Source organism: Haliotis rufescens, unplaced genomic scaffold (genome assembly GCF_023055435.1).
Source record: "Haliotis rufescens isolate VD_foot unplaced genomic scaffold, xgHalRufe1.0.p SCAF_10, whole genome shotgun sequence".
NCBI classification, from domain to species: domain Eukaryota; kingdom Metazoa; phylum Mollusca; class Gastropoda; order Lepetellida; family Haliotidae; genus Haliotis; species Haliotis rufescens.
Window position 1 is genome coordinate 7,463,531 of NW_025963780.1, and position 26,175 is coordinate 7,489,705.

Consider the following 26,175-nt stretch of genomic DNA (forward strand, 5'->3'; position numbering starts at 1 on the left):
GTTGATCCACTTAGTCATAAGATCTGTGTGATCCTGTACATGTAGGTGATCGCTGTCGATCCTTTGATCCATGAGGATAGTCATATCAATCTGTGGAAGCATATCAATCTGTTGATCTGCGTGAATGATGTCAATCCTTTGATAAACAGCAATCCTGTTGATCTGATGATGAGCATCAATCCATCAAAATATGTTGATCTCTTGATCTCAGTTGATCCATCGATGTATGTTGAGCACTCTATCCATAGATCCAAGTGATGAGCATCGATACATCGACCTATGATGATCCACTGAGGTACATCGATTCATCATCTATATCAATCTTGGACATAAGTCGATCCCTTGGGATGTGTCAATCCGTGTCAATCCCATGAGCCATGTCGATCTATCAATGACAGTCGATCCCTCAATCCATGGGGATCCATTGATGTACAGCTATCATGATGATCCATGCTTGTTGATCCATCAATGTTTGGCAAAATTTGTTTTAAGAATGGCAAATTATAGATATTACATGCACATAACGCAACATGGCAATTTCTGTAATGCATCATGTCCATTACGTTTTCTTTAAAAAAAACCATCTAATGTGACAATAAATATGTTAATTTCAGCATATATATATAAATGAATAAAGTGCATTGATGAAATCTGCACTGCAAAGACGCACACACTGAGAAACACAGTATTCACTTTGCACCTCTACTAACTTCAACTTCTGAAAGTTAATCATATGAAATTGGATATTTATTGTAGAAACCTGCGCTTCTGTCGGATAATAATTGCTCAAAATATCTTTTTTGTAGGAACTTATGAGCAATTTTGCTGACCTTGCATCATGTCCGTTATAACATGACATGGGCAGGGACAAGGCTCATTAAAGCCTTCCTATTTGTCTTTTTATTACAAAAATGACAATATTGGATGGGAACATTTTCCAAATATCTAAAATTCTATGATGATATGGTATTTTGTAAAATATCCTCTCATGTCGCGTTTTGTGTCACCATAGCAAATAATGACCCATATATATGAGAGAACTGTCCATTTCAGTTTCCTCACTGAAGACAGGCCATGTTCAGATTCTGATATTTATGGAGGTAATTTTTTTAATCTGGCTCTGATAAGTGAAGACACTACTGACATCGGTTGTTGTAAGAGCATGTGCCATGACAGTCACAGCAAACGAAGTGTGGGTCATGCGGGGGGGGAAAATATGTTTGCAATCCTTGCAAGTATGGCGTAATGGCTCCGTAACCCTTGTCTCAGCGTTTGTATTTTATTGAGAAAGACAGTCACTTAACCTAAAACAAAATAATTCTTTTCTGTTCACACCGGGTGATTAGAAAGAGACCCTTACACAAGTTATTTCGACACTAAAGGTTTGTGATAATCATTGGATTTTGTCATGGTTTAGAACCACCTTCGAAATGCATAGTGTGAGATAGTATAAGTTTAAATATTTACAGACATTTATCATCATTACACCTTCACTATCGTGTCATCAGTTCATTATTTTTATTACTTTTATGGGTAGTAATAAGGGCGTATGGTCACAATGATCAACAAAATGAAATACAGTTTTCGAGATAATAAGGAAATGTAGGTATCTTTGTGGGTAGCATCGGTAATGGTGACGAAGTTTTGATAAGTCACTTGCTTGGTAATTTTGCGATTTTCGTTTACACTATTTTGACTTGCAACACAAAGTAAATATTTTACCTGAGCATTGCTTTTTTTATAGTGTGTATATTGTTTTACTGTCAAATGTGTAACAAATTTATTAAACGTCTAAATATTCAGTTATTTTACAAAGTGACTGAAAAACATTTCCATCTGTATTATTATGATAACGAATTCCAAACATTTTGATGTTTAATGTCATCACCAAGAGACTGAAAATGTTACGTTGAAAAGTACATTTCTATGTTGTTTGGCTTCTAATCCTACATAATAATCTGTTGTGATGTTTGTAGGCCCTTTTGATTGTCTTAATCAACCTGGACAGATTTTTTAGTCAAAATGACTGAAATATTTACACATTTTATAAATTGCCTGAGAGAATCACATTTTACAAATTGACGGTAATATATACACGCTTACAAAGGAAAAGACCTGTGAAAACAACGTCTATCGCGCATTGAAGAATTTCCCAACCAAGACGTAGAGAAACAAGAACGAATCGGTTCAAATGAAGGAAAACAAAATGCAAATATCATAATTACAACCTACCAAATTTATGGGTATAAATTTTAGGCAGCTTCCTTGTTCGAGGAATGTATCCGTGAATATCCACACAAAGGAACAATATCCCACTCGTCTGCAGCTGTACAAACAAACTTATTCGATGTCACGTGTCTCAGTAACAATCAAATATTTTAAAAGATATATATCGTTTCGGGATATTATAACCCGTGTTCGTTTTTCAACTGATCACTTGGATTGTTTCAGGTGTTTTACATAGGTGTCAAGTCTCAATGGTCGGCTGAGAAAGCCCACGTGACAACTATTTTCATTCCGTCCACGGTTCCTAAAAAATCCATTGAGTGATAGATAACAATGATCAATCAATCAACGTATTATCAGTTAACCCTTTGAACAAAGTATGTTGTTTTTACATCGGCACTTCACGCCATGATATGAGTGTATTCCCTTTGGTTTAGTAAACCTAGACATGTAAACACTCACTCTTGACATATCCACTGTGCAAGATAACAGTGATTAATCAATCAACGTATTTTCTGTTAATCCTTTGATGACTAGGAACGATCCGTTGATTTACAAAAAAAAGTAAATCAACTGATCATTCATCCCTTGCTGGGCTGCCACGTGCATATTACATAACACACATATCACCTCACTTCAAACCTGGATTTAGATTGAATAATTACCCCAGACACAATAAATGCCAAATGGGAACCTTTGTCAGGTAATCTAAGTGGTGCTACCACTAATTGTACCTGTAATAAATTCATTAACTGAGCATCAAGTGAATGACGACAAATACACAAGTGTAGGTTTATACGAGAAAACGTGGATGACAACAAGGGAGTAGTAATCGTATTATCGACGCAAGTCGAAATCCGAAAATGCTTTCACTGCATGGATACTTTTTTAGTGTAAACTATAACCATCTGGGGTATTTCCAAATGACGACATCCGATGAGCTCCGCTGTTCTTTTTGTCTGTTTGTTTAGGCTGAAGAAATTAATTAACATGCGCCCTTTGTCGAAATCTTTATAGATCACAGTTAACCAATCAGTGTTTATGCAAAAATGCGTAAAACAAATATTGCCTCCAGCCTCCAAGTTTATTTAGCTGTCCTTGCAGACGGTAGCCCAGTCTCTGGTCACGCTCAGTTGCGTTGCGTATCATCCGGGTACTCACGGGGAAAAAAACAATAACAAAGGCAACCACCAGTCCGGGGAATTGCGTTAGATCAGTGCCCCTTTAAGTTTTCACCTTTTGTTATCTTATTACTTTTGTTGTTCTTACATGTACATATATATATGCTCTCTGCCTCATATACGACCAATTCCAAGATATCTGCAACGAAGCTAACTTAAACGAAATAGTAAATAATGATCCAGAAAACTATTGTAAAAACCTAACAGACTATATAATAAACGCAGCCAAAACCTCCATCCCCTTCAAAACATCTCAGACAGGCAAACCGACGGTACCATGGTGGAATGAGGAAATACAACAGACTAGACGAAAACGTAAATCAGCCTTCAATAAAGCAAAACGCGACTACAAATATTTAAACATAGCCCACGAACTAAACCACCAGGTTAAAAAACTAGTCCAAATAGCCAAAAGTAGAGACTGGAAAAAATTCTGCGAAGGTATAAATAACCATACAGATGCCAGAATGGTCTGGCGCAAAATCCACACCATCAGAGGCTTAAAACGACATAAAAAAACCCCTAACATTGACAACTCAACCAGCCCCGCCCAAAAAGCAAATAATCTCGCCAACCACTTTTCGGCCGTTAGCAGTAACACCAACTTCAGTCAAAAATTCCAAGATAAACTTAAAACAAAACAAACCCACAAAAGAACCAAACAATAACAATCTAGAAATAAATCAACCCTACACAATGGAGGAGCTCCTCTACGTAATCCAAAACAGGAAAAAGGGCACAGCCCCAGGATTAGACCTAACTTCTTACCAAATAATTAAAAAACTCCCCCTAAAACTACTCCAGGCACTACTCAAACTATACAATCTCATCTACCTAAACGGACAGGTTCCTACTCCCTGGAAACAGGCCCTAGTCATACCAATCCCTAAACCTAATAAACCAGCTAATCAAGCTAACTCATATAGACCAATATCCCTAACTTCAAACTTATGTAAAGTAATGGAATCAATGGCTAAAAATAGATTACAACATTACTTAACCCAAAATAACATCATAAACCTAGATCAAAGTGGTTTCACTCCTGGCCGCTCAACCCTAGATAACCTCGCCCGACTAGAACAAGATATTAAGACAGGACAACTAAATAAACAATATACCACAGGCATCTTCTTAGACTTCTCTAAAGCTTTCGACATGGTATGGCACGATGGGCTAATACAAAAACTTAAAAAGATAGGACTCAAAGGTCAGATAATAAACTACATCCAGGACTTCCTAAACAATCGCAAAATAACCGTGGGTATAGACCAAACTCTATCGGACCAATGTCCCCTAGAAAATGGCACTCCACAGGGCAGTATCCTCAGCCCCACCCTCTTCAATATAATGATAAACGATCTATTCCAGGGCCTATCCCCTAAAGTAAACACATCAAAATTCGCGGATGATCTGGATCCGCACTAAAAGCATGAAAATGGTCAAAAATTTACTCCAAAAATCTCTTAATAAAATACAACAATGGGCTGACAAATGGGGCTTCTCCCTTAACTCAGAAAAAACAACAGGAATAGTATTCAAACATAAAAACATGAAACCCGCCTCCCCAATCCTCCAGCTAAACAATCAAACAATCAAATTTCAAAAACAAACCAAATTCTTAGGACTTATTTTCAATGAACATCTCACCTGGGATGCTCACATCCAAAACCTAACAACTAAATGCAGTAAAGACCTAAACACCCTGAGATGCCTAACTGGCTCTAACTGGGGAGCCTCCAAAGATACCCTCCTCTCTCTCTACATATCACTAATTAGATCAAAACTATACTATGGCCGCGCCATATACAACACCCTAAACAACTCTCTATCTAAAAAACTTGACTCAATACAATATCAGGCTCTCAAACTAATTACACGCACCCAACATGGCACCTCCTACACCTCACTCCAGGCCTTAACAGGAGAAATGCCACTAAGTCTACGCAGGGAACAGCTAAGCTTAAATTTCTGGGCCGCGTCCCAATCAAACCCTCTCATCCAAAACTTAATAAACCAAAACATCAGCCCCAAAAACCAAGCTCTAGCTCGTAAACACCCCTTACTTACCCCAATATCCCAAAGAATAACAAACTACCTAAATGAACACCAAATTAAAAATCTTAAACAAAACTGCAAACAATCAAATATCTTCACCCCTAAACTTAAAATACCCAAAATAGACACAACACTAGCTAGCCAAATAAATAAACAAACCGACCCAAACATAGCTAAAACTACCACACTAGCATACATACACGAAAATTGGCCAAATTGGTGTCACATTTACACGGACGGATCCTCAGATCCGATCTCCAAACACACAGGTTTCGGAGTCCATACCACACAGCCAACTAAAACCACACAATCCTTCCGACTCCCAAACAACCAATCAATATTCACGGCAGAACTAATGGGCATGGCCTCAGCCCTCCATAATCAAGAATCCAAAAAACACAAAAAAATCCTAATACTTACCGACTCCCTAAGTGGACTGCAAGCCCTCCAAAACAAAAATACCAAAAACCGACCTAAATTAATAAATCAAATACTTAAAAGCTCCAACGACCTAACTATAGCAGGCAAACAAATAACCTTCTTGTGGATACCCGCCCACGTAGGAATACACGGTAATGAAAACACCGATAAAGCAGCTAAACTATCCCTCAAAATGCAAGAAATAAGCTTAAACTTACCCATCTCAAAATCAGAAATTAAAAGTGTAAACAAGCAAAAAATCACAAAAAAATGGCATAACCTATATCTAAACTTAAATTGCCAAATCAAAAAAGTGCTCAGCAAACCACTAACCAAACCAAAAATTCTCCATCCATCAAAAAAAATCGACAGAGTAGTCACTAAACTCCAAACAGGACACACCAACCTAAATAACCATCTAAAAAAAATAAAAAAACACACTACAGGTAACTGCCCACACTGCAAACAACCAGAAACCCCAGAACACGCACTCATCCACTGCACACACTACCTAACACATCGAACCGCATTACAAACACCCTCAATCTAAACAAGGCTCTCACTCTAGAAGCAATACTAAACCCACAAAATAAACTAGAAAACTTCAAGGCCTTAGGCTTATTCTTAATAAAAACAGAACTAATAAAACGCATCTAAAAACACAATAACCTACCAAATCAAAATCACATAAACAAACAAACATCCACCATACCCAGCTCCCTTAGTTCTCCTCCCCAACCCCATCGGCATCTATTCCAAATCTCAAAATTCCCAAATTCTATATAAGCAACCCCTAAACCCCCCTCTTAGGTTGCACAGACCACTTTCACCCCTTTCGGAAACACATTAAATGGCCTGGCCGGGCCCGTGTGCGAAATACGCATCAGTCGGAAAGCGCACGTTAAATCTCCAAAGTAAGTAAGTAAGTAAGTAATATACTCCGAAATGTTGTGTTCCTCATAATAAAGAAGTTGACATCCATAAATTCTCTTCCTTAAGATCCAAAATATAAGCTCACATTGACAATTTCAAGGTGCGTTCAAACTAAAAACAGTATCACCTTAATGTGACCTTATATTTGAAAAATATTTGATTCTTTGGCCTTTTCCTGGGTAATTTCTTCGCAGTAGCTTCAGTTCCATTTTAAGATGAAGCGTTTCTTTGTTAGAAGAGGATTTTAGGGCAATATAATTTCAACAGGAGAATGCCAGGTTTTCATATTTTGCTTCAATAGGAATCAAACTTTGTCCATGTAACAAGCCAAATGATATCTGCTGAATGCCTCAGTTTCAGTCATTCCCACCCCTAAAGAACAAACACAATCTTACTCTATGTTTTCCATGTCATCCTTGGGCAGACCATCAAATAATGCAGGAACATCTTTGGACAGCATCTCATCACCAAACTGGTCATCCCTGCAAGTCAATACCATGACTTCAATTATATCTAAACAACAAAAATAAATTGCATACTTTCAGCACCAAGGTTCTTTTACTACCCTAGAACACTTTCACTCCTAATGTTTGGTGTTTGGCACACTCAGCAATATTCTAGCTATACGAGGGCTGGTCAAAAAGTTCTAAGCCTAAAAAACAAAACCAACCAACAAGTGTTTTTAATGTTATATTTTAACATAATCTCCCTGCTTTTCAATACACTTCTTGTATCGATTATGAAGCTTTTCAATTCCAGTCATGCAGGAAGAAGTTTTCTGAAGCCACCATTTACGGCAGCTTTGAGGTCATCCTTGTCATCATAGCGCTTTCCACGAAGGTATTCTTTCAGTGAGGAAACAGGTGAAAATCACATGGTGCAAGGTCTGGCGAGTATACAATATTCACTATATGTTTCACTATTGTTTTTGCCTCATATGCGGTTACCTCCAGCATACATGTGATAAATTGTCAGAAGGTGTCAGGAACAATAAGCCCTTAGCATCACGAGCAACCATTAAATTTAAATGTTAAACAGTCATAATAACCTGCCAACGTACAATGGCTTAGTACCACAAAGGTCAGTTCTCCTTATCCATACTCATTTAACATGCTTCCTGGGCTTCCTAAAGAAATATCAAGTGCATTTATCCTGATGCAACATCATTGCCCCTAATTTCATTAAGATATAGTGTTATTTCTGTCTGTGGTAGTCTGTTAATAATCTGACTACTTTGCTTCATAAATATCCCAGAAATGTCTGCATTATTCAAGTGCTTTTACGTTTATACTACTGTTGTTGACCTTTCTGATATAGATGTGTATTAATCTCATTGGTTGACTAGTAGAGTAGTGGCCAGGCTCTCAAGCAGCCGACATACCACACCCCATATAGTAGAACAAAGCAAACTCAGACTTTCCTTATGTTTTTGTACCAAACGAACTAGAAAATGATGGTTGTGGTCAAATGTTTTGGTGGCAGATACTGTTTTTAATTTTTTAATTATAGCAAATTGAGATATTAGTAAAAATAAGCCAAAATATGGTAAATATTGCTCCAATTATTGGGAAATGAACCGTAATGAATTATTAGTATTATCATTTTACGATTTTTTAAATAATTGGTAATATGTTACCCCACTCCTCATTTTGTCAAAATGTGCAATTTTTATATTCCCATTGCTAATTTCATTAATAATAGATTTACACAACACATACATGTCACCGTTTGCAAATACCTTTTCTATGTAGGATATTACTGAAGGTTTGCCTAAAATCAATGATTATTCAAACCACCTAGAAGGTACATTTGAAGGTCAATGATACTTTGAAAGTGTAGTTCTAAATTAATACATAGATAGTATTACAAAAGCTACAAATGCTCATACAACTTGCATTACTGGTTCTGGGCATGCTTGGTTAAGCCCTATCGAATATACGAAGAAACAAAAAAAAAATGTGCACTATAAGATCAAAACAGCTGCTCCCCCTCAAAATGGACAATCAGATAATACTGTGGACTCAATCTCAAGACACATAGAGGTATTAAAGGAAGAGAATTTATGGTCGTCAACTTCTTTATTATGAGGAACACAACGTTCGGGAGAAAATACTTTCTCTATGAAGCAGAGAACATATATATTTTCCTGTAAGAACAGCAAAGTAATAAGATAACAAAGGAGGAAACTTCACAAGGGAAGCCAACAGTTAATTGGTGCTGACAGGTGATTAGCAATGGACAAATGGAACAGTTAACAGTCTCCGGGGCCAATGGCAGAGGCACCAGCAGCGCAAGTCCCAACCACAGAGGATGTATATATACCAGATCCCCTGCAACTGTGGCCACCAGTACATTGAAGACACCCTCAGATCCCTCGATCAACACCAGACTCAAAGAACATCAGACCTCTGTCAACAAACTAGACCTGAAATCCGCTATTAAATCAGCACCAATTAACCATTGGCTTCCCTTTCTTATTTTCCAATTGATATCTTGTTACTTTTATTGTTCTTACAGGTGCATATATATGTTCTGTGCTTCATAGCATTAATTCTCCTGATGAAGGAGTAAGTATATACTCCGAAATGTTGTGTTCCTCTAAATAAAGAAGTCAACATCCATAAATTCTCTTCTTTATGTGTATCACTTCTAAATGTCATTCAAAGACTGCATAAAGGTACCTAAACCTCATAATGTGACATATATGAGAACATTTATATTGCTCTCAATACCCAAGGAGTGTACTATATGATTATATTTGTAATTACATACTTAAACCTCAAACTGTGTACAGTTCGGTATGACTAGTCTGTCAAATGTAGTCAAAAGTAACAACAAATGAATATGACCAAGATGTAAATGAGAAACATCTTTACTCATGGTATAAAAACAATATTGTGGCTATGTAGTCATGCTGCGTTCCAAACACACTTCTGCACACTTGTACACAGCAGACATAATTCAAAATTACTATATCGGTTTTTAGTTTCCCCAAAAAGCAGTAAATGCATTATCGTGTCACTGGATTTTCTCTGGTCTCCTTAAAGACAACCAACGCACTGAAGGCACCATACAACGCTTATGTTTATACAAATTTTGTGATTGGCAGGACATGATAACCATTCTCATCTATTTTCAGAGATCTGTTCATATAATTTTCATGGCTATTTTGCTGTTACGTCCATTAGAATCTGTATTGGCGGATATTCGAGACTGGTTGTTCTCTGGTGTTGACGTTTTATAAAAATTCAAAAAATATTTTGTGCTGTATATCTGCTTCAATACTGAATTATAAGGGTCGTGTCTATTACATGTTCTCACATTTGTAGACCGTGATAATAAGTTGTGGTATAAAAAAAGTTTTACAAAAACTTAGCTGTAAACATGCTTTGGATTTATGTCGCTAAAAGGAAAAAAGTCTTTGTATGTTTTAACTACATGTAGAGTGACATGTAGCACATGTCAGGGGCTCAATATCCCAACAGTGTGGAATCTAGTTATTGTTGTCATTCATTAGTTACCCCCTACCACTTGCGAGTCAACACAAGGTACGTTTACATACATCTACTGTCGTAACAATCGTTAGATCAAGAGTCAAGAAGAGTCAAGAAGAATCAGAAGAGATATGTCAACCGTTGTGCGATGTCAGCCGAAACACATTTAGACATTAAATACTTGATAACCTGAATATTTCATCACTTTGCTTTGATAAATACAGCAGCAAGCAAAAGTCGAGCAAAGATTGTAGAAATGTACAATGTGAACGGACATGTTTAATATCTTGCTTGGTGTTGATGTTGTTATATTGTAAGCATCCCAGAGCAAGATACACCAAATACCAAAACTGTTTAAATGGTTAGAGGGTTCATGTGCTCAAATAAAACAATTTGGTGGACAAGAATGTTTGTGGAGTCATTGTAATTTTTTAAATATGCTATTATATATTTGTGTTTTTTGTTTTAACAGGATGGGTGAGGTGAGGTGAAATTGGGTTTAACGTCGCGTCCAAGATTATTGCACTTATATAGCGACGTGCATGCACGTGTATGTGTGTGTGTGGCTGCTTGTACTAGTCCGGACTGATGCCGATTTATAGTGCTAGCTCACTGAGATACCATGCCGCAGTTTAACATGAATACCCCACTCAGACACAGTATACTGACTCCGAGCCGACCAGTCCTTGTTTTAGCCCCTTAATGCCGAGCGCCAGACAGGGTAACAACAAGTACAATCTTTTAACGTCTTTTTGTATGACGCGGCCCGGGATCGAACCCTGGACCTTCCGCTCTCCGGGCGGACGCTCTACCACAAGACCATGGAGGCGGTCTTAACAGGATGGGGATGGGATCACATTTATTAAACTTTCATACATTATATTATACCTATATTAATTGTGGAATTTTTCATAAGCTCCTAAAGTATTCAGGCAGATTTTGAGATATCAGCCGACATGATTGTCAATATAGAGGTTACATTATCTTCAGTTTTGTAATAATTTGAAAATGAAAATTGAGGAATTTTTTCCTGGTTTTGACACTTAACTCAACTTAAACCATTTTGCTACTTGTTTATTTGTTCTATTTTAGGTTTCCTAAGTCAGCACACTGATTTTGTTTATACAATGAGCATTGCAATATGCAAACTGACTTGTTTATAGCCATTTATTTGATTTACTTAATTTTGTCATACAAGTGTGCATTTTACCACCAAAAGAAATCACGACGACCATAATTTTCTGATACATAAATGACATCTTGTGAAGAAAAATGGGGTTGTGCTTTGTTCAACTGTGGGGAGGGATTACTCCTTAAATAAGCCTCTTTTTAAGGGTTTGCTGCTACTCTATAATACCAGTGATTTCAAATTTCCCGATTGCCAGTCTGGGATGCCAGCTCACTATTAGACAATCACATGATACATTATCACGAAATTTGATGTTCGAGGTGTTGTTACTTCTGTGCAGATAAGTCACAATGTCAGCTAAAAGGCAAATTAACATGAGGTATACTTAAATTTTGACTTTCAAATGTATACTTACCACCTGGCCACCCAAACAGCAGAGAGGGTAGGGGTGTTGCTGAGAGAGGTGAGACCCTGGGATGGGAACTTCTTCCATCCCATGACGCCACGCACAATATCCTGTTAGATATACAAGCATAATCAAGAGACAGACTAAAAGCAGTTTTTGACAATATTAACCTGATAAATTTCACTCATTCAATCTGAAAATGCAGTACTTTGGGGACACATAATATATTTGAACATTCTCTGAAAGTAAATCAAAACTCTACTTGGGAATTTTCTTAAAAAAACATTCTTGGAATGGCATAGCTGTAAAGACATCGTAGCTTTATGAGATCAGTTGTAGAAAACATAAAAGTGTTTTCAAGTTCTTCACCACCATTTCTAAAAGGCCCCAGGCCATAAGGTCAAGGTATCAACTTACACACCTTGGCACCACATTTAAATCCAATTCATGCAGACAATCAGGAGATTACTAGCTGACAATGTATGTACTAACATACAGATATATTCTAATACTAAGCCCCCTAAAGGAACAATGAGGAAACTAAACGCATTTCCACTCTGATATCATCACTTCCAGTTGCAGACACCGTTTCTGATGTGAGAAACACAATCTTAAACAAGAAAGGCCTTTTCCTCATGTTAAATTTTGCTGCAAGGCAAAATGCCTAATTACCGACGACCTTTCCTTTCAATCGTTAAGTCTTGGTAATCTCCGTGTTTCGGATTTCCCATAAGCACAATATAAACGCAGTGCACGTACAGTCAGCACTTTACACTCCAAATCATTTTGACAAAATTGTTTGACAGGCAGTTTGTTAACCCCCTCCCCCTCCAGACTACCTACGTATTCTCGGACGAGTACGAATATAATTCCAATGTGAGTCCTTGACGTTCTGTTTTGAAACATAAACTTTGTTGGCAATATTTTATTATTCCAACTTGTGACATGGCCCCCGAAGTGTATTGTGAGGTGAAAACGGTTCAAATGCGAAAGTCTTCTTGAAGTTTGTCGAAGATAAATTACTCTCTGACTCGAAAGGTCAACGCTTTATTGAGATGGACGGCTTACAAGTCCATTACAAGAGAAGCACCTGACTAGATCCAAAAGAAAACAACGTCTCTAAGCTGAAATATAGAAGCTATGTTCTTCAGTAGACAGTTTAAAGTTCAGGAAACTGGCTAGTGTGAGACCTGTAGCGTTATCACCATTTAGGGTAAAACCCAGTCATTATCAGAGTTAGCTCCCCTACGTAAATGTATACGTATTATGTCATTGAGTGCCATCATGGATTACCATACGTGTACTTGAATGGATTGTATGCTGGCTGTCGCATGTACTCCAGTCAATATATATAACATGTTCAAAAGAACTCCAGTATTAGTGATGACATAATACAACATGACCCAGGGTCCCAAGGGAGACAGTTTGCACTGGAGAGGTCAACCCAGACACAGAATTTCAACACGTCAACCTCGCCCAACTTAGGGATCTGGAGGACTTGGACTCAAAGGTCACCACACAGATGAAGTCTGAGGGACTTGAGGTTTCAGACAGCGACTCTGCCGGCAGTGCATCGGAAATCAGACACAGCAGTGTTTCCAGAGGTAGGCAGTCAGGTATTAATGGCAGATCTGCTAAGTCAACCATACCGCCGCAGATATGGCCTAACACCGTCCTAAAGCTCGAGTATGCTGCTTGGGTGGTCAGGTTTAGGACTTTGACTTTAGACTGCTGGTGGCAGGAGAAACAGAAATTATTAACGGCGATTCTTCAACTCCTGCTGAAGAGCGTGGACGCTTAGACTTGTTACAAATTAGCTTATCACAGAGATAAGTACGAATGGTCGCCATTCTTGATGTTTACACAGCATGGCTCCGCAAGATAGAATTGGGTAAAATATTGTGGTCTGATCAATCAAGCGTTTTAGAAACCCTGCTGTTGGCTAGATTTGTTATTAGGAAGCAACATAGGGACAGTCTTAAATCGGCAAATGCTGGTTCTCTGGGTAGAAACTTTCTTAGCATTCCTGATCCACCAACTAACTCTAATGTAGTTTGGTACTCCTTACTTTATCAATGAAATAAATGTTCTCAGCATGCCACTCACACTGCTACCATCAGAGTCCAACTTAGACTCTTAAAGGTCATATGTGCTACTTGATACCAAATGGATAGAGCCCAAAATAAACACTCCAAATGCTCTTTGATATGCCCACATCAGTCTAAACATCCTGGGAGAAAAGATAAGACTTTGTGACCATATAATGAAGCACCCCTACCCCTGCAAGTAGAGGAAATAGGGCAGGGTAGGTCATGTCTATCAGTGGCCGCTGTGTCTGGTTGTCCATCAATAGCCTTCTTCATAGCCCAGCATCAGTAGTGGCATTACAAAGAAAGATAAAATCTTAATATTGATTATCTTGTCCTACGGTTAAAAGATTTTACTTTGACCGGGTGCCAACCATGGGCCTACGATCTGCTGCCTTTATTTGCCAGAGAGTGACTAATGCTGTGAAGCATATTTTGCAGAGTGAAGGGGTGAGTGCAGTTAACTATCTAGATGAGTTCGGGGGAGCAGATACCCTGGAGAAGGCATGAAACAGCTTTACCAAGCTTGGACAGGTTTTGAAGGAATGTGGGCTCAAGGAAGCTGAGGCTGAGTCTTGTCCACCATCTTCAAGAATGTTATTTTTAGGCATTTTGTTAGACACAAATCATCTTTCTCTTGAAATAGATGAGGCCAGACTTATAGCATACAAACAACTCTTCAGCAGCTGGCTCGATAAAAGAAGAGCAACTATCAAGGGATTTCAATCCCTGATAGGTAAAATTCAATTTCTATCATCATGTGTTTGGCCCAGTAGAGCTTTTCTTTCCAGAATTATGGCCTTGCTCTGTGGGTTACCAAGTGAGAAAGGGAGACTATTCCATGTGATTGAAGAAGTAAAACTTGATGTAAAATGGTGGCTGGTATTTCTTCCTCGGTTCAAGGGAGTGTCCAAGATGGTGATGGAAGAGTCGTCGGAGCCTGATGACGTAGTCGCATCAGATGCATGCTTGGAAGGTTGTGGTGGAATTTCAGGGAACAAATGTTTACATGCCAAATTTCCTCCCTTTATTTCAGAGAAAGAGCTACACATCAATGCTCTGAAGAAGCTGTCCTTGATGGTGTGTCTCAAACTCTGGGGTCATACATAGGAGGGTAAACCGATTGTTGTTCTCTGTGACAATCTGGTGTCAGTCACAATATTGAACTTACGTGAACTTTGTACAATTGCAGCTATTTAGGAATTCGAAGTCCGGGAAAAACATATCCTAGGAGAAGACAATCGTCTTCCAGACCTGCTTTCAAGGTGAAAGGGCAAAGCTTCCAAAGACAATTTTGGCACAGAACAGAAGATAGACATTTCTCCCTCTGCAATCCTGATGACTGCTTATTCTCCTTTGAGCACGAGTGGTAACATAATTTCAGTTTGTTGCAGGTTCGCATCTAAACACACCTCACAAGAAACTAAGCCTTTGCACGAGGCACCTGCAGAAGTGGAGAAGATTTATGTTATTTTGTACCTATTTCCAGTTCCAATTTTGTCCAGTCACAAAAGACACTATGTGTATGGATGCACAATTATTGTCCAGGTCCTTTAAGACCACCAAATCCATTAAGAATTACCTCAACAGAGTTAAACTTAAGTATTTACTTTAAGATACTCCAATACATCTTTGGGACAACTTAGAGCTCAAGCTGGCTCTCAAGGGAATGGTCACTCTTAAGCCCCATTTACCACAACACGCCTACAGATGCTGCGTATTGGTATTTGTTTTTGTTTTCCTTTTTTCTGATGGCTCGTAAATCAAATTTAGTTCCTCAATCAGCCAGTGGGCGCGGTCATACTTCAAAGTTCCTGAAAAGAGAAGTTGTTCGTAAGCATGACCATGTGATTCTCTTCTCCATTAAATGGTCTAAAACAATTTAGTTTGGAGAAAGAAAACACACAATTCCTTTGCTTAAAGCCCCAGGATCCCCCCTGTGCTCTGTTAGAGCTTTTCGTTACATGTGTTGCTTATGTCCCACCCAACCAGAAACCCCAGTTTTTGTTATTCCAGGCCCAAATGGCACGCAGCATATCACCTACCCTATGTTGCATTACAAAAAGCCTTGATTGCTGCCACAGGTCTGAACCCAGAAAGCTTTTCTTCCAATAGTTTTACCACAGAGGCAGGGCCACATGGACCTTTAGATCCAAGGTTTAAGATGAGCTGATCCAGCTCCATGGTGACTGGCTCAGCGATGTGTATTAAGTTTATATACAATACAATTTTCAGGTCAAAGCCCGGATCTGTGCCGCCATGCTGAGCAATATCCCCTCCCGTTAGGATGCTAAGATTGGCTGGTATGGTTTTTCATCATGAGTTTTTTTTTGAGGATATCTGTGTCCAGGCCTGCTGACCCTATCACTATTTGGCCTATTTTCCTTTTGTCTCCCTATTGCTTTCAAAGTAATTCACAACATGTGCTCATCATATTGTCCCCTTGTGGTGTTTAGGGTTAAGCATATTTTTGGGTTGAAAATTTTACAAAAACCTACACAGCAATAAAAATGTTGGGGCTCCTTGCTTTTCTTACCACTTCATTTTAACTTTTTAATAGTTTGTCCCAAAATGTCAGTCAAAACCTGGTGTGACCACCATTAGTATTGATCACTGCCACACATCTCCTGTACACTGAGTGGATCAGACGATTTGTGAAGGCCCTAGGGCTCCTCCTGCACACATCCAGAGCAGCTGTGCGTAGTTCAACGGCAGTTGTAGGGACTGGGCGCACATTGTGCAGACACCTTTGAACCTCATCCCACAAGTGTTCGATGGGGTTCAGATCAGGACTGAGGGCTGGCAACGGTAGAACACGGATGTTGTGTTGTTGCAGAAAGGCCATGGTAGCTCTGGCAACATGGGGACGAGCGTTGTCCTGCTGGAAAATGTGTTGTCGATGTTGTGCAAAAAATGGAACAACGTGGGGTCTGATCACTTGGTCGATATACCGCTGAGCAGTGACGCCGTGTCCCCGACCTTGAAAAAAGTTTATATATAAACTATATAGTTTTGTTGTGGCTTGGTGAGGAGGGTAATTAAATGATCATTCCAGTGACCTTGACCTTCCATAAAGGTCACCAAAAACTTTACCACTTCAATGCGCCACCCTAAGGAGGATATGTATCAACTTTCATCCTACTAATGTAAACACTGTTTGAGTTTAAATGAAGTTCATAATACATTCTTGAGGTGTATGACATTGAGAGTGAATTTGACAATCATTATTAGTTGCATGTGACAAGGTCCAGATTGAGAGACTGTCCCATTGTATTTTTATGGCATTTGTATGTTAACGTTTAATTCCCTTGGGTTTTAAGTTACCTTGTAGAAGGTAACTAAATAACCACTTTGACCTTTATTGCTCATAAAACATGTGCTTAAAGAGCAAACAGTGCACCTTGTAATGATAATATTACTCTTGTTAGTTTAAATGCTAATCTGTAACATCAGATTAGACACTTATGTTGCATTTCCTCTGTGAGAATAATTCCATAACTTCGCGAGTATGTCTGCATCTGTGTCCCCGATGCAACATCAAAGCCTGGAGTTGCCTTGAGAAACAAATTGGTTATGTAAGAGGTGGTTATGGCCTTTAACATATCTAGACTGGTGTTGTGGAGACTTATACCTGTGTAGATTTAATTAACACTTGGTGTATTTAGATCAGTTTGGTTGTATATTGATACCAGAGTCTATTTTGAGGGAGTGGGCACTTGGCGATTTTAATCAAAATGAAAAGAAATCTCAATTGAAAAGGTCAACTTCACTTTTGCTTCTAAAAGAGGTCATAAAGAAAATAAATATTGATCAAACTGAACAATTCAGAACAAGGCTCTCTGAAACTCTAAGCATTCAATGTACTTTATAAAGTAATTGCATGTGATCAACTGATCAATATATCAGAGCTTAACTACTGTCAGCAACATTGCCGAATATTTAAAAGCCCTTATTTTCAGGGAATCCATATTTTCCTCATTGTAAGACAAAAGATGAGCCGTTAAAAAATATATTACATTTTAAAAAGTGAAAAGGAATCACACACATGAGAAATTTCTTGAAATCCAGTCGCAATGTAGATCTACCTAGTTTCATCCATTGTGAGTACGAGCAATTCTTAGAAAAGGTTTTAATCGACATCTTCAATATTCAATGTCGTTCTTGCAATGATAGATCAATAACACATATTATGTTGTTATTATTATGTCATATTAATATGTTACATCTCTTGCTGACATGATCATTGTCAGAATAAAATCGAAAAAATCATCGCCCACAGAATCAATTACAATTTCAGATTAAGACTTAAACATTTGATGTTACACACCGGCAGCAATCAAACAAAAAATAAAAATCATAGGAGTGAAGCCGACCATGACTGCTACCCAGAGAAATCAACAGTAAACAGGTGACTATGATAAAATAATTATTTATTTCATTAATTTTGAATTTGGAGGTAATTTGAATCTAATCCGTAATTTTCCCGATGTTGTTTACCAACTTTTTCATATTTTTGCCTTGATGTGTGCAATGCCATGCTTATGGTTTCAGCAATGATGGCTAAAATTGCAAGTGTTATGATTATTTTTCATGATCTGTATCATTTTGCTATTGATTTCTTTTATTGGTATGTAAATGAGACCAGATTTTTCATATGATTACATATTTTCAATTATTAGAAGTGTTTGTTCAACTTTACAAATCGCCAGTTAAGCCACACCCTCAAGTGTCACCTACGCCTGTCAACATCATGTCAATGTCCGAAAGTTTATCTAACAAACACATTTACAAACTCAAGAAATATAAGATACTTTTTACAAAGATTTATACATCTATCAAAATATCTATGAAGTGTCTGTTTCATCCAATTGATGATGATGTAACCAGATTGTTTTTGCATATAATCAATTGAACCAAAAGTTGCATAATTTTAGAAATTTCACAAATGGTAGTGTTTTCTTTTCACAAAGAAAACATAAAGAAAATACTGGACTGCATGTCACTCAGTGTTGAGTGCCTCAAGTAGACAATGGTTGTAACTGTACCAAGGAATTTGAGCAATACTTTGTTAACTTGCAGACCTTTCTCTTTGAGATACATAAACTACTGAAAGTTTTGATGTTTAGAAAGCAGATGACATAAGTTAAATGATATATGTAAAACCTTCTTGGTAAAAAGTTAATGCTGTATTTATTTTGGGGTCGTTGTTATGTTATTTGCCTGTCAAATCTGTTCGACTGCAGGGGCACAGACAGTAACACATTCTGTCAAGTTGCTTTGGGAGCCTGAAATAACCTGCTTTACTTGAATGAATGGTGAATAACCCCAAATAACAACAGTGAAAAAAGCTTACAATTCTACTCGCCATTGGTTTATGGAACTGACCCAAGCTAGTAGGATTGTGAGCCCTTTCAAAACAATTACACATCAGTAGGGAATAATGATTATAGCTAAAATGCCCCCCAAACTCTCCCCTACAAACATCTCCATTGAAGACCACATGACTTCAAGTGGGAACAAGTAGGCTGACCTCTCTGTTCAGATAGCGTCTCTGCGTGGAGGCGTGGGGGTTGGTGGCATGGTCATTCCGGACATAGCGAGGGAGGGGACACAGGTGGAAGTCCGGGTCAACCTCGGCATATGGGATGGGGGCCTGGAAAACCTGTAACCCTGGGGCCGGATTCTAAAACATAAACAACATTTGCATAGAAATAACCAGTAGTGCATACAGATATGAAGTATATGCTAAAATAACTGAGCCTGGACAAGACAAAACTGTCATGGAATAATGATCCCATAAAGCCAGCTTATACATTGAAACCTACCAATTTCTATCTTAAATGACTCATACAACAAGCATTGGAAACAGAGGGCTTAAAACTTTGCTGGATGTGGCAAACATTATTTGGTTATTCATTTTAGAAAATATTATCATGCAACTTTGAATCACATAAACTAGCTGTCATGGATACGATCACAATTTTCAGTATTTCTTTATAATTACAATTTACTGGTAATATTTTAGCTTTTGGGACAGAAAAAGATTGTAACTTCTCCAAGATCATTACTCACAAATATATGAAGAGGAGGATACTCAATGGGTTTGAACAGAGCTTCAGGGGGAGATAATGTTTGTTTTGTGGTCCTCTCCATGACCTCGTTACTGGAGTCGGCAACATCTACCGGTGCCATGTCGTCTTCTGGTATCTCCTCCAGATAGGAACACTCCAGGTCTACACTGGCAGCCAATTTGATTACCTCATCCTGAAACATTGTCAACCTCATCAATCATCATATGCTTTTGACAATGTTGTTAAACAGCCCAGTCTTTATTATTATGATTTATAATAATAATATTCTTTATGATTTAAAGGCGATTTACAGTAAACTATAAATATGGGATTAAATCATATTAACACAAGTATCTTGAATGAAAAAATTTGAAAGGCATTCCGGGAAACTACAGAGAGTTAATGAGCAGTGTTGTCATCACGTGATGTGTAGAGAGTTGACATGCAGACGATCACTGTTTCTGTATAGTGTTTGGTAGATTACTAGCGTTTGCCATGGCATCACCTGACAATGCCATAAATGAAAATGTTGAACTTTAGCTCATTGACCCCACACATATTTGTCCATATCAGTATCAGCCAATGGTTAGTCAAAATAGTCATGACAGCAGCGAGGAATGCGAGGAAAGCCAAACGAGTGAAGACGATCAGTCTGACGCCAACACAGACAGACGAGGGAACACAATCTGGTATTAAACGCTATCCTGACAATTTGAAATAAAATAGATGTTTGTCAATAAAAAAGAATTCATGAGACAGTTATTCTGGTGCCAGATTAGATTGATGCTTCGTATAAACATTTTTAATTGTGTTGTCTGTGTGCCAAACAATTAGCATAGGGCTATACAAACTAAATTTGTTTTCTCTACAAATGAATGTTATGTGTTAAAATTGTAAATTTTACTGTAAATTTTACATTTATAAATATATCACTCTATGCATTCCTCCTTCTTCTTTCGATCCCTGCATGGAAACGCCCTTGAACAAAGTTTCCAGATTTTAAGCTTCATTTGCCCAAACACACTGAGCATTACCATGGCGACCACCTTGCTAATTAGGCCATACACCCAAATCTCTCATGCAGCTTGCCTTATGTGTGCTGATCACTTGACCCATACTGCCTCATCATTGTCTTCTTGGAGCTGACAGGCTGTGTAACTGTGATGCAGGGTTGGATGGGCAGGCACAGTTCGTGAGATAGGATAAGTGTTTATAAATATACAATTTACTGTAAAATTTACAAAGTTTTAAAACTTATCCTTATTCACGCTATGCATTTATCCCACAGTTAGGACAGTGGGTGGCAAATACCCCAGCCTGTCAAATTCTATACATAAGGATTGAGGTAGGGTAACCTATTCCACTACGACTTTAAAGCAATCTGGAAGGGGGCTCCATGCAATTAGCTCTTCAAACAAAATCACCTTATGTTCGTATTGGCGAAGACCTCAATTGTTTGGCACAATCATTTAAGACTATGTCAAAACTATCTATCCCACTGCGGCATAGATTTCATTAAGACACGATGAGGAACGATCGACAATATCCATAAGAGGATCCTCTACTGGGACATCACATGCTCATGGCAGAGGTGAGCAGGTAAAGGTTTGGGACAGCACCGAAACGGCCTCACCTTTCGGTGATTTCGTAGTGAAAGACTAATGTCTCTACAGATGAGTTATTTGCCTCTCCATTGAAGCCTCAATCTGGGACCCTGATTTAGTATAAGAAACAAATAAGGCTCTCAATTACGAAATACTCGAAATACTCGGAAACCATCTGGGAGATGGGGATGAACAATTTCTTCAGGGATCGTCGAAAGGTCGATGAAGCCTGCAGGTAGATGTGCAAGGCTCAAACTGGACACAGCGAGATGTCCTTGATATCCTCAGGATGTAGAATAGAAGCAACAGACGGGATGGTAAATAGCCTGTCCGGTTGCCCTGGGAGTAGGTTCTTGGCGATGAAATCCGATCGCAGACCTGAATGGACTTTTCCATGGTTGTGCCCCTCAAATTGAATCCTGTTAACATCCAAGGCATGTATCTCGCTGACCCTCACAGCAGTAGCCAAAGCTAAGAGGAAGCCTGTTTTGAGAGTAAGCTGCTCGAAGTCTTTCTCTTCTAGTGGTTCGTATTCTGCTGACATCAAGTGCCGGAGGATGCAGTTCAGGTCCCATTTGGTTGGACGAAATCTCGAAGACTGATCGGCAAGTTAATAAGAGCGTAAAAGAGCTATGACATTGTTTACTCCCGAAATGATGTCCAGAGTGTTGATCAGGTGAAAGAAGTCCATCGTCAGTGATGGTAGGGAGGCTGATTTGGTAGATCACATTTTGTTGATGTACCACACAACTGAGGCGTTGTCCTACTGTATCATAAGTCGAGTTGATTATAGTACCTCTGCCCAATGAGAGATTGCTAGAATGACCACCTTGAATTCGAGGCTGTTGATGTGGAGGTTTGATTCTTTTATTGAAGTCTGATGATTCTGCAGGTGTGCTCCCAAACCCACTGTCGTTGCATCCAGGAACAAGAGAAGCGTTGGTAGAAAGGGTTCCAGGGGAACTCCAGAGCAAACATTCATCTTGGATAGTCACCATTGCAGATGTGTGTACAGGCACAATGGGAGGCGAATCAGGACTCGACACTCATCAATCTGGAGATAGGGTTTGAGAAAACACTGAATTGGCGGTAATTGAAGTCGACCTCTCTCGGTGAGAGCTTGAGCCAACCTTAGGAGGCCGAGCAGCAGCTGCCATTGTCGAAGATGTAGACTCTCAGTGCCGGCGTCAGGAGTCTTTGTATCTTCTTCCACCTGTCTGGCTGACTGAACAAGATCTGTGTCAAAAAGGGCTCCAATGAATTACAGTTGTCGAGAGGGTGTTGTTTCCAACTTTTCTACATTTACTAGCCAATCTAGTTGGTGAAGGCGAGATGCTTGAGTAGAACATTCCGGTCGGCTTGAGCCTGGATGCAGTCTTTTATGAATGACTCGAAGATGATTGCTCTGATGTGTAGAAACTTGTGATGGGCTTCGTAAGGCGGGTAAAAAGCCATGGGGCTGAAGAAATTCCAAATTGGAGCACTTTCCACTGGTAGTGACGACCTTGGAAAATGAACCGGAGGTATTGGCAGTGCTCTTGATGGATGGGTACGTGTAGGTAGGCGTCTTGTTAATCCAGGCTGACCATGTGGTCCCCTTGTCGAACAATGGTGCAAAGGAGCACGACAGACGTCATGCGAAAATGAGCCAGTTTCTCATGTTGAAATTCATGCAAAATTTCTTGCTGTCTTTTTTCACAACCAAAAATATTGGGGAGTAGAACCCCAGAGTTCTGGGACAGGATCCTCAACACTCTAGAGCATTCTTGGATATCAAGGTACCTATGGTGTCCTGTGGTAAAGTAAGTTGCCTGGTCGGATACACCCTCTGGAGTGGCGTGAACGATGTCGCCGGGGATCCCGTGAGTGGCAGCCTGTATCCTTCCCTCAGGATCTGGGATACATAGGGATCATTCAGTAATGTCTGATTGGCTGCATATAGACCTAGTTTTCCGCCTACTGGTACAGCTGGGGGAGAAAGTTCCCAGTCGTCCTGGAGATGGAATCACTTGGAGGAGGGATCGCCTGCCTTGGGCGTTGAAGGTAACCTGGTCCTCTGCCAGGTTGCGGAGGTCTAGATGGGATGGGTTGAACTGAGGATGTTCGCGATCTTTCCTCTGTTGCCCTTCAAAAGTGTTGTCAATGGAGTTTAAGTAGTACACCGACACTTGAAGAAGAGCCTCTTTGGTGACCTCCTGAGCCACCTCCTGAATCTCATTGTGGAATAGGTAGGGCAATGACCAGGGCATCTGGTAGAGTCTGACCTTGTAGTGTTCATTCAATGGACAATACTTCAAAAGACCTGATGGTGAGTGAAAAGGGCCATGACGTCCTGGAATATAGTTTGTGTTAAGTGAACTATCCTTCTGACGTAAGCTTCTTCTGAAGTCTTGGCCTGTTGTATTGACATGCCTATAGCCTCCGTGGCCGATAAGATAGTAGATAATAAGGGTAGAGTCCTTCTGACGGTGGCATCTTAGTGCATAAGATCTCTATCTTCAATAATAGATGTAGTAGAGGAGCGCTTAGGAGCGATGGAAGAGATATTCCCGTCCAGTTCTGGGGAGGAGGCCATGGCTGCATCCACGATCCAGGGAAGAATCATTGAAGGTTCAACCTGGCTGTGACTTGTCTGGCGCTTGGTCTGGATGCGTGTCACTCGGGACTCAGAATGTGAATGAGAAGAAAGTCGACTCACCTCCACCCTGCGAGGTCAATGGGGAGATAGATTATGTCTATAGTGATCCCGCATCAAAGAGTATTGAGGGTAGGGTTGATATCTGTGGTCTTCATGTCCATCCGGAGCAGGATACGGGTAGCATTGCGTAGGCTGGTATCGATGAGCTGTTGATGGATCCGATTCCATTCGCTTTCCCTCCAATGTGAGTCAGTCGAGTAAGATTGTCCCTGATGTCAATGCTGTTCTGTAGAACTTGAATGACTATGTTTATCATCAAAGGATTGATCCAAAGATCTGAAGAGTCTGAGGTATAAATCTTGTTGACCGAGGGTTATCTGCTTGGAAGGTTGGTCCATTGTTGGCAACATTGTAGTCCTTTCTCGAGACGATCTAGGTTGAGGGCAGTGATCAGAATGTCGACCCTTGGAATCTCGACCCTTTGAATGTCGACTCCTGGATGCTGTGTCGGAACCCTTGGTAGTAGTACGATCAGTAGAATGTTGGACTAGAATTGGCTCAATCTTTAGAGTGATGGTGTGATGTTGACCTCTCCTGAGATAGTTGACCCTCCTAGTGCGACACTAAATGTCGACCTGTAGAATGTCAACCCTTAAAGAGTTGACCTTGAGAGTACGATATCGACCCTTCACACGAATGTCAACCTGTAGAATGTTGTCCAATAAAGGGTCGATCTAGAGAGTTTGATATTGACCCTTCACGTGAATGTAGACCCTTGGAGAGCGACTCTGTCGAATGTCTACTTCGGGAGTGACGTCGATCGTGCGTAGTAGATCGCAATAGCTTACAACTCCTATCATGTCTGGATGACAAAGTAGATATAGTATTCAAGGTCAATGCGACATTCGTTGCGGTGGTTACAACCAGGGTAGACTTATCCCTGCGTCTTGACAGGTCAAAGTCGAGGGAATAGGTCTGACTGTGATCTCTGTCGATGGACCTGTAGTAGACTGGTCTAAGCTAGTAGCCAGAACCATACGTGTTTCCGACGTATGCTTGGCCTGAGAGTTAATAGCAGTGGAGATTGTGCTTGTAATAGTTGAAGCAGAGGAACTGGTAGGAATCTCCTCGTCCAAAAAGCTGAAGGAGACAGCGTCCTCATAAACTGAGAGCGTAGTATTCTAGCCGGGGTTGTTTGTTTAACCACAGACTTCATGGCAACTAACACTGGTCTTAGTAATACATTTTGGCTTTTTAGGCGCTGACAGTCCAAATTATTCCTTTTGGGCATTTCTTTAGGTAGTCACTGAATGCCTCCGATGATAGGTGTGAACAATCATTACATCTGAACAATGGTTTGCATACACCCCTGCCGGACGTTTAGGTTCATCCTTGCCCATCTTTTTTGCGTGAAAGTGCACCAAACTCCTGATGATTTTGAGAAAAGTCAAGTGATTAGCACTCGTACTGAAAGCTGCACGAGATTCGGGGGTGCATGACCTAATTGGCAAGGTGGTCACCATGCTGATACTCAGGGTGTTTGGGCAAATGATGCTTAAATGGTGGAAACTTTGTCTCAGGATGTTTCCCATCTTCCCGAAGCAAGGGAGTTAACTGACTTTAAAAGTCCAGAGTCCACCCTTGCCGAACTAGGCTGGAATTTCTGGGCTCGATCGTAGCGCCACCAGTGGTTATTATGAGTCATGTCCCTTCTGAGCCTCTCCTATGGACCAATCAGATTCCACCTCTCCTATCACTTGCCTTTGTATCAAACAAAATGGCGGCACCCAGTCAAGAAGACCTGATCGGTAATCAAGTTCTATAGTGTGATAAAAAGGTCTTACATCGCAAAGTGAATCAAATTGCGTGAGCACCTTGATTAAAAACATGAAAAGATTTGGAAAATATTTGTTGACAATGAGTTGGCAGTG

General features: G+C 39.6%; 1 protein-coding gene across 3 annotated transcripts in view; it reads right to left on the reverse strand.

Annotated features, from left to right (window-relative positions):
* The window catches only part of LOC124118005 (cilia- and flagella-associated protein 221-like), a 244,435-nt gene that overhangs the window by 57,111 nt on the left and 161,149 nt on the right, over positions 1 to 26,175 (reverse strand). For all 3 annotated transcript variants that reach the window (XM_046480041.2, XM_046480039.2, XM_046480040.2), the window contains 4 exons: positions 20,004 to 20,195; positions 19,462 to 19,614; positions 11,854 to 11,954; positions 7,211 to 7,297 (listed from right to left, as the gene is read on the reverse strand). In XM_046480041.2, coding sequence (XP_046335997.1) covers positions 7,211 to 7,297; positions 11,854 to 11,954; positions 19,462 to 19,614; positions 20,004 to 20,195 — 533 coding nt within the window. The remainder of the gene's footprint in view (positions 1 to 7,210; positions 7,298 to 11,853; positions 11,955 to 19,461; positions 19,615 to 20,003; positions 20,196 to 26,175) is intronic.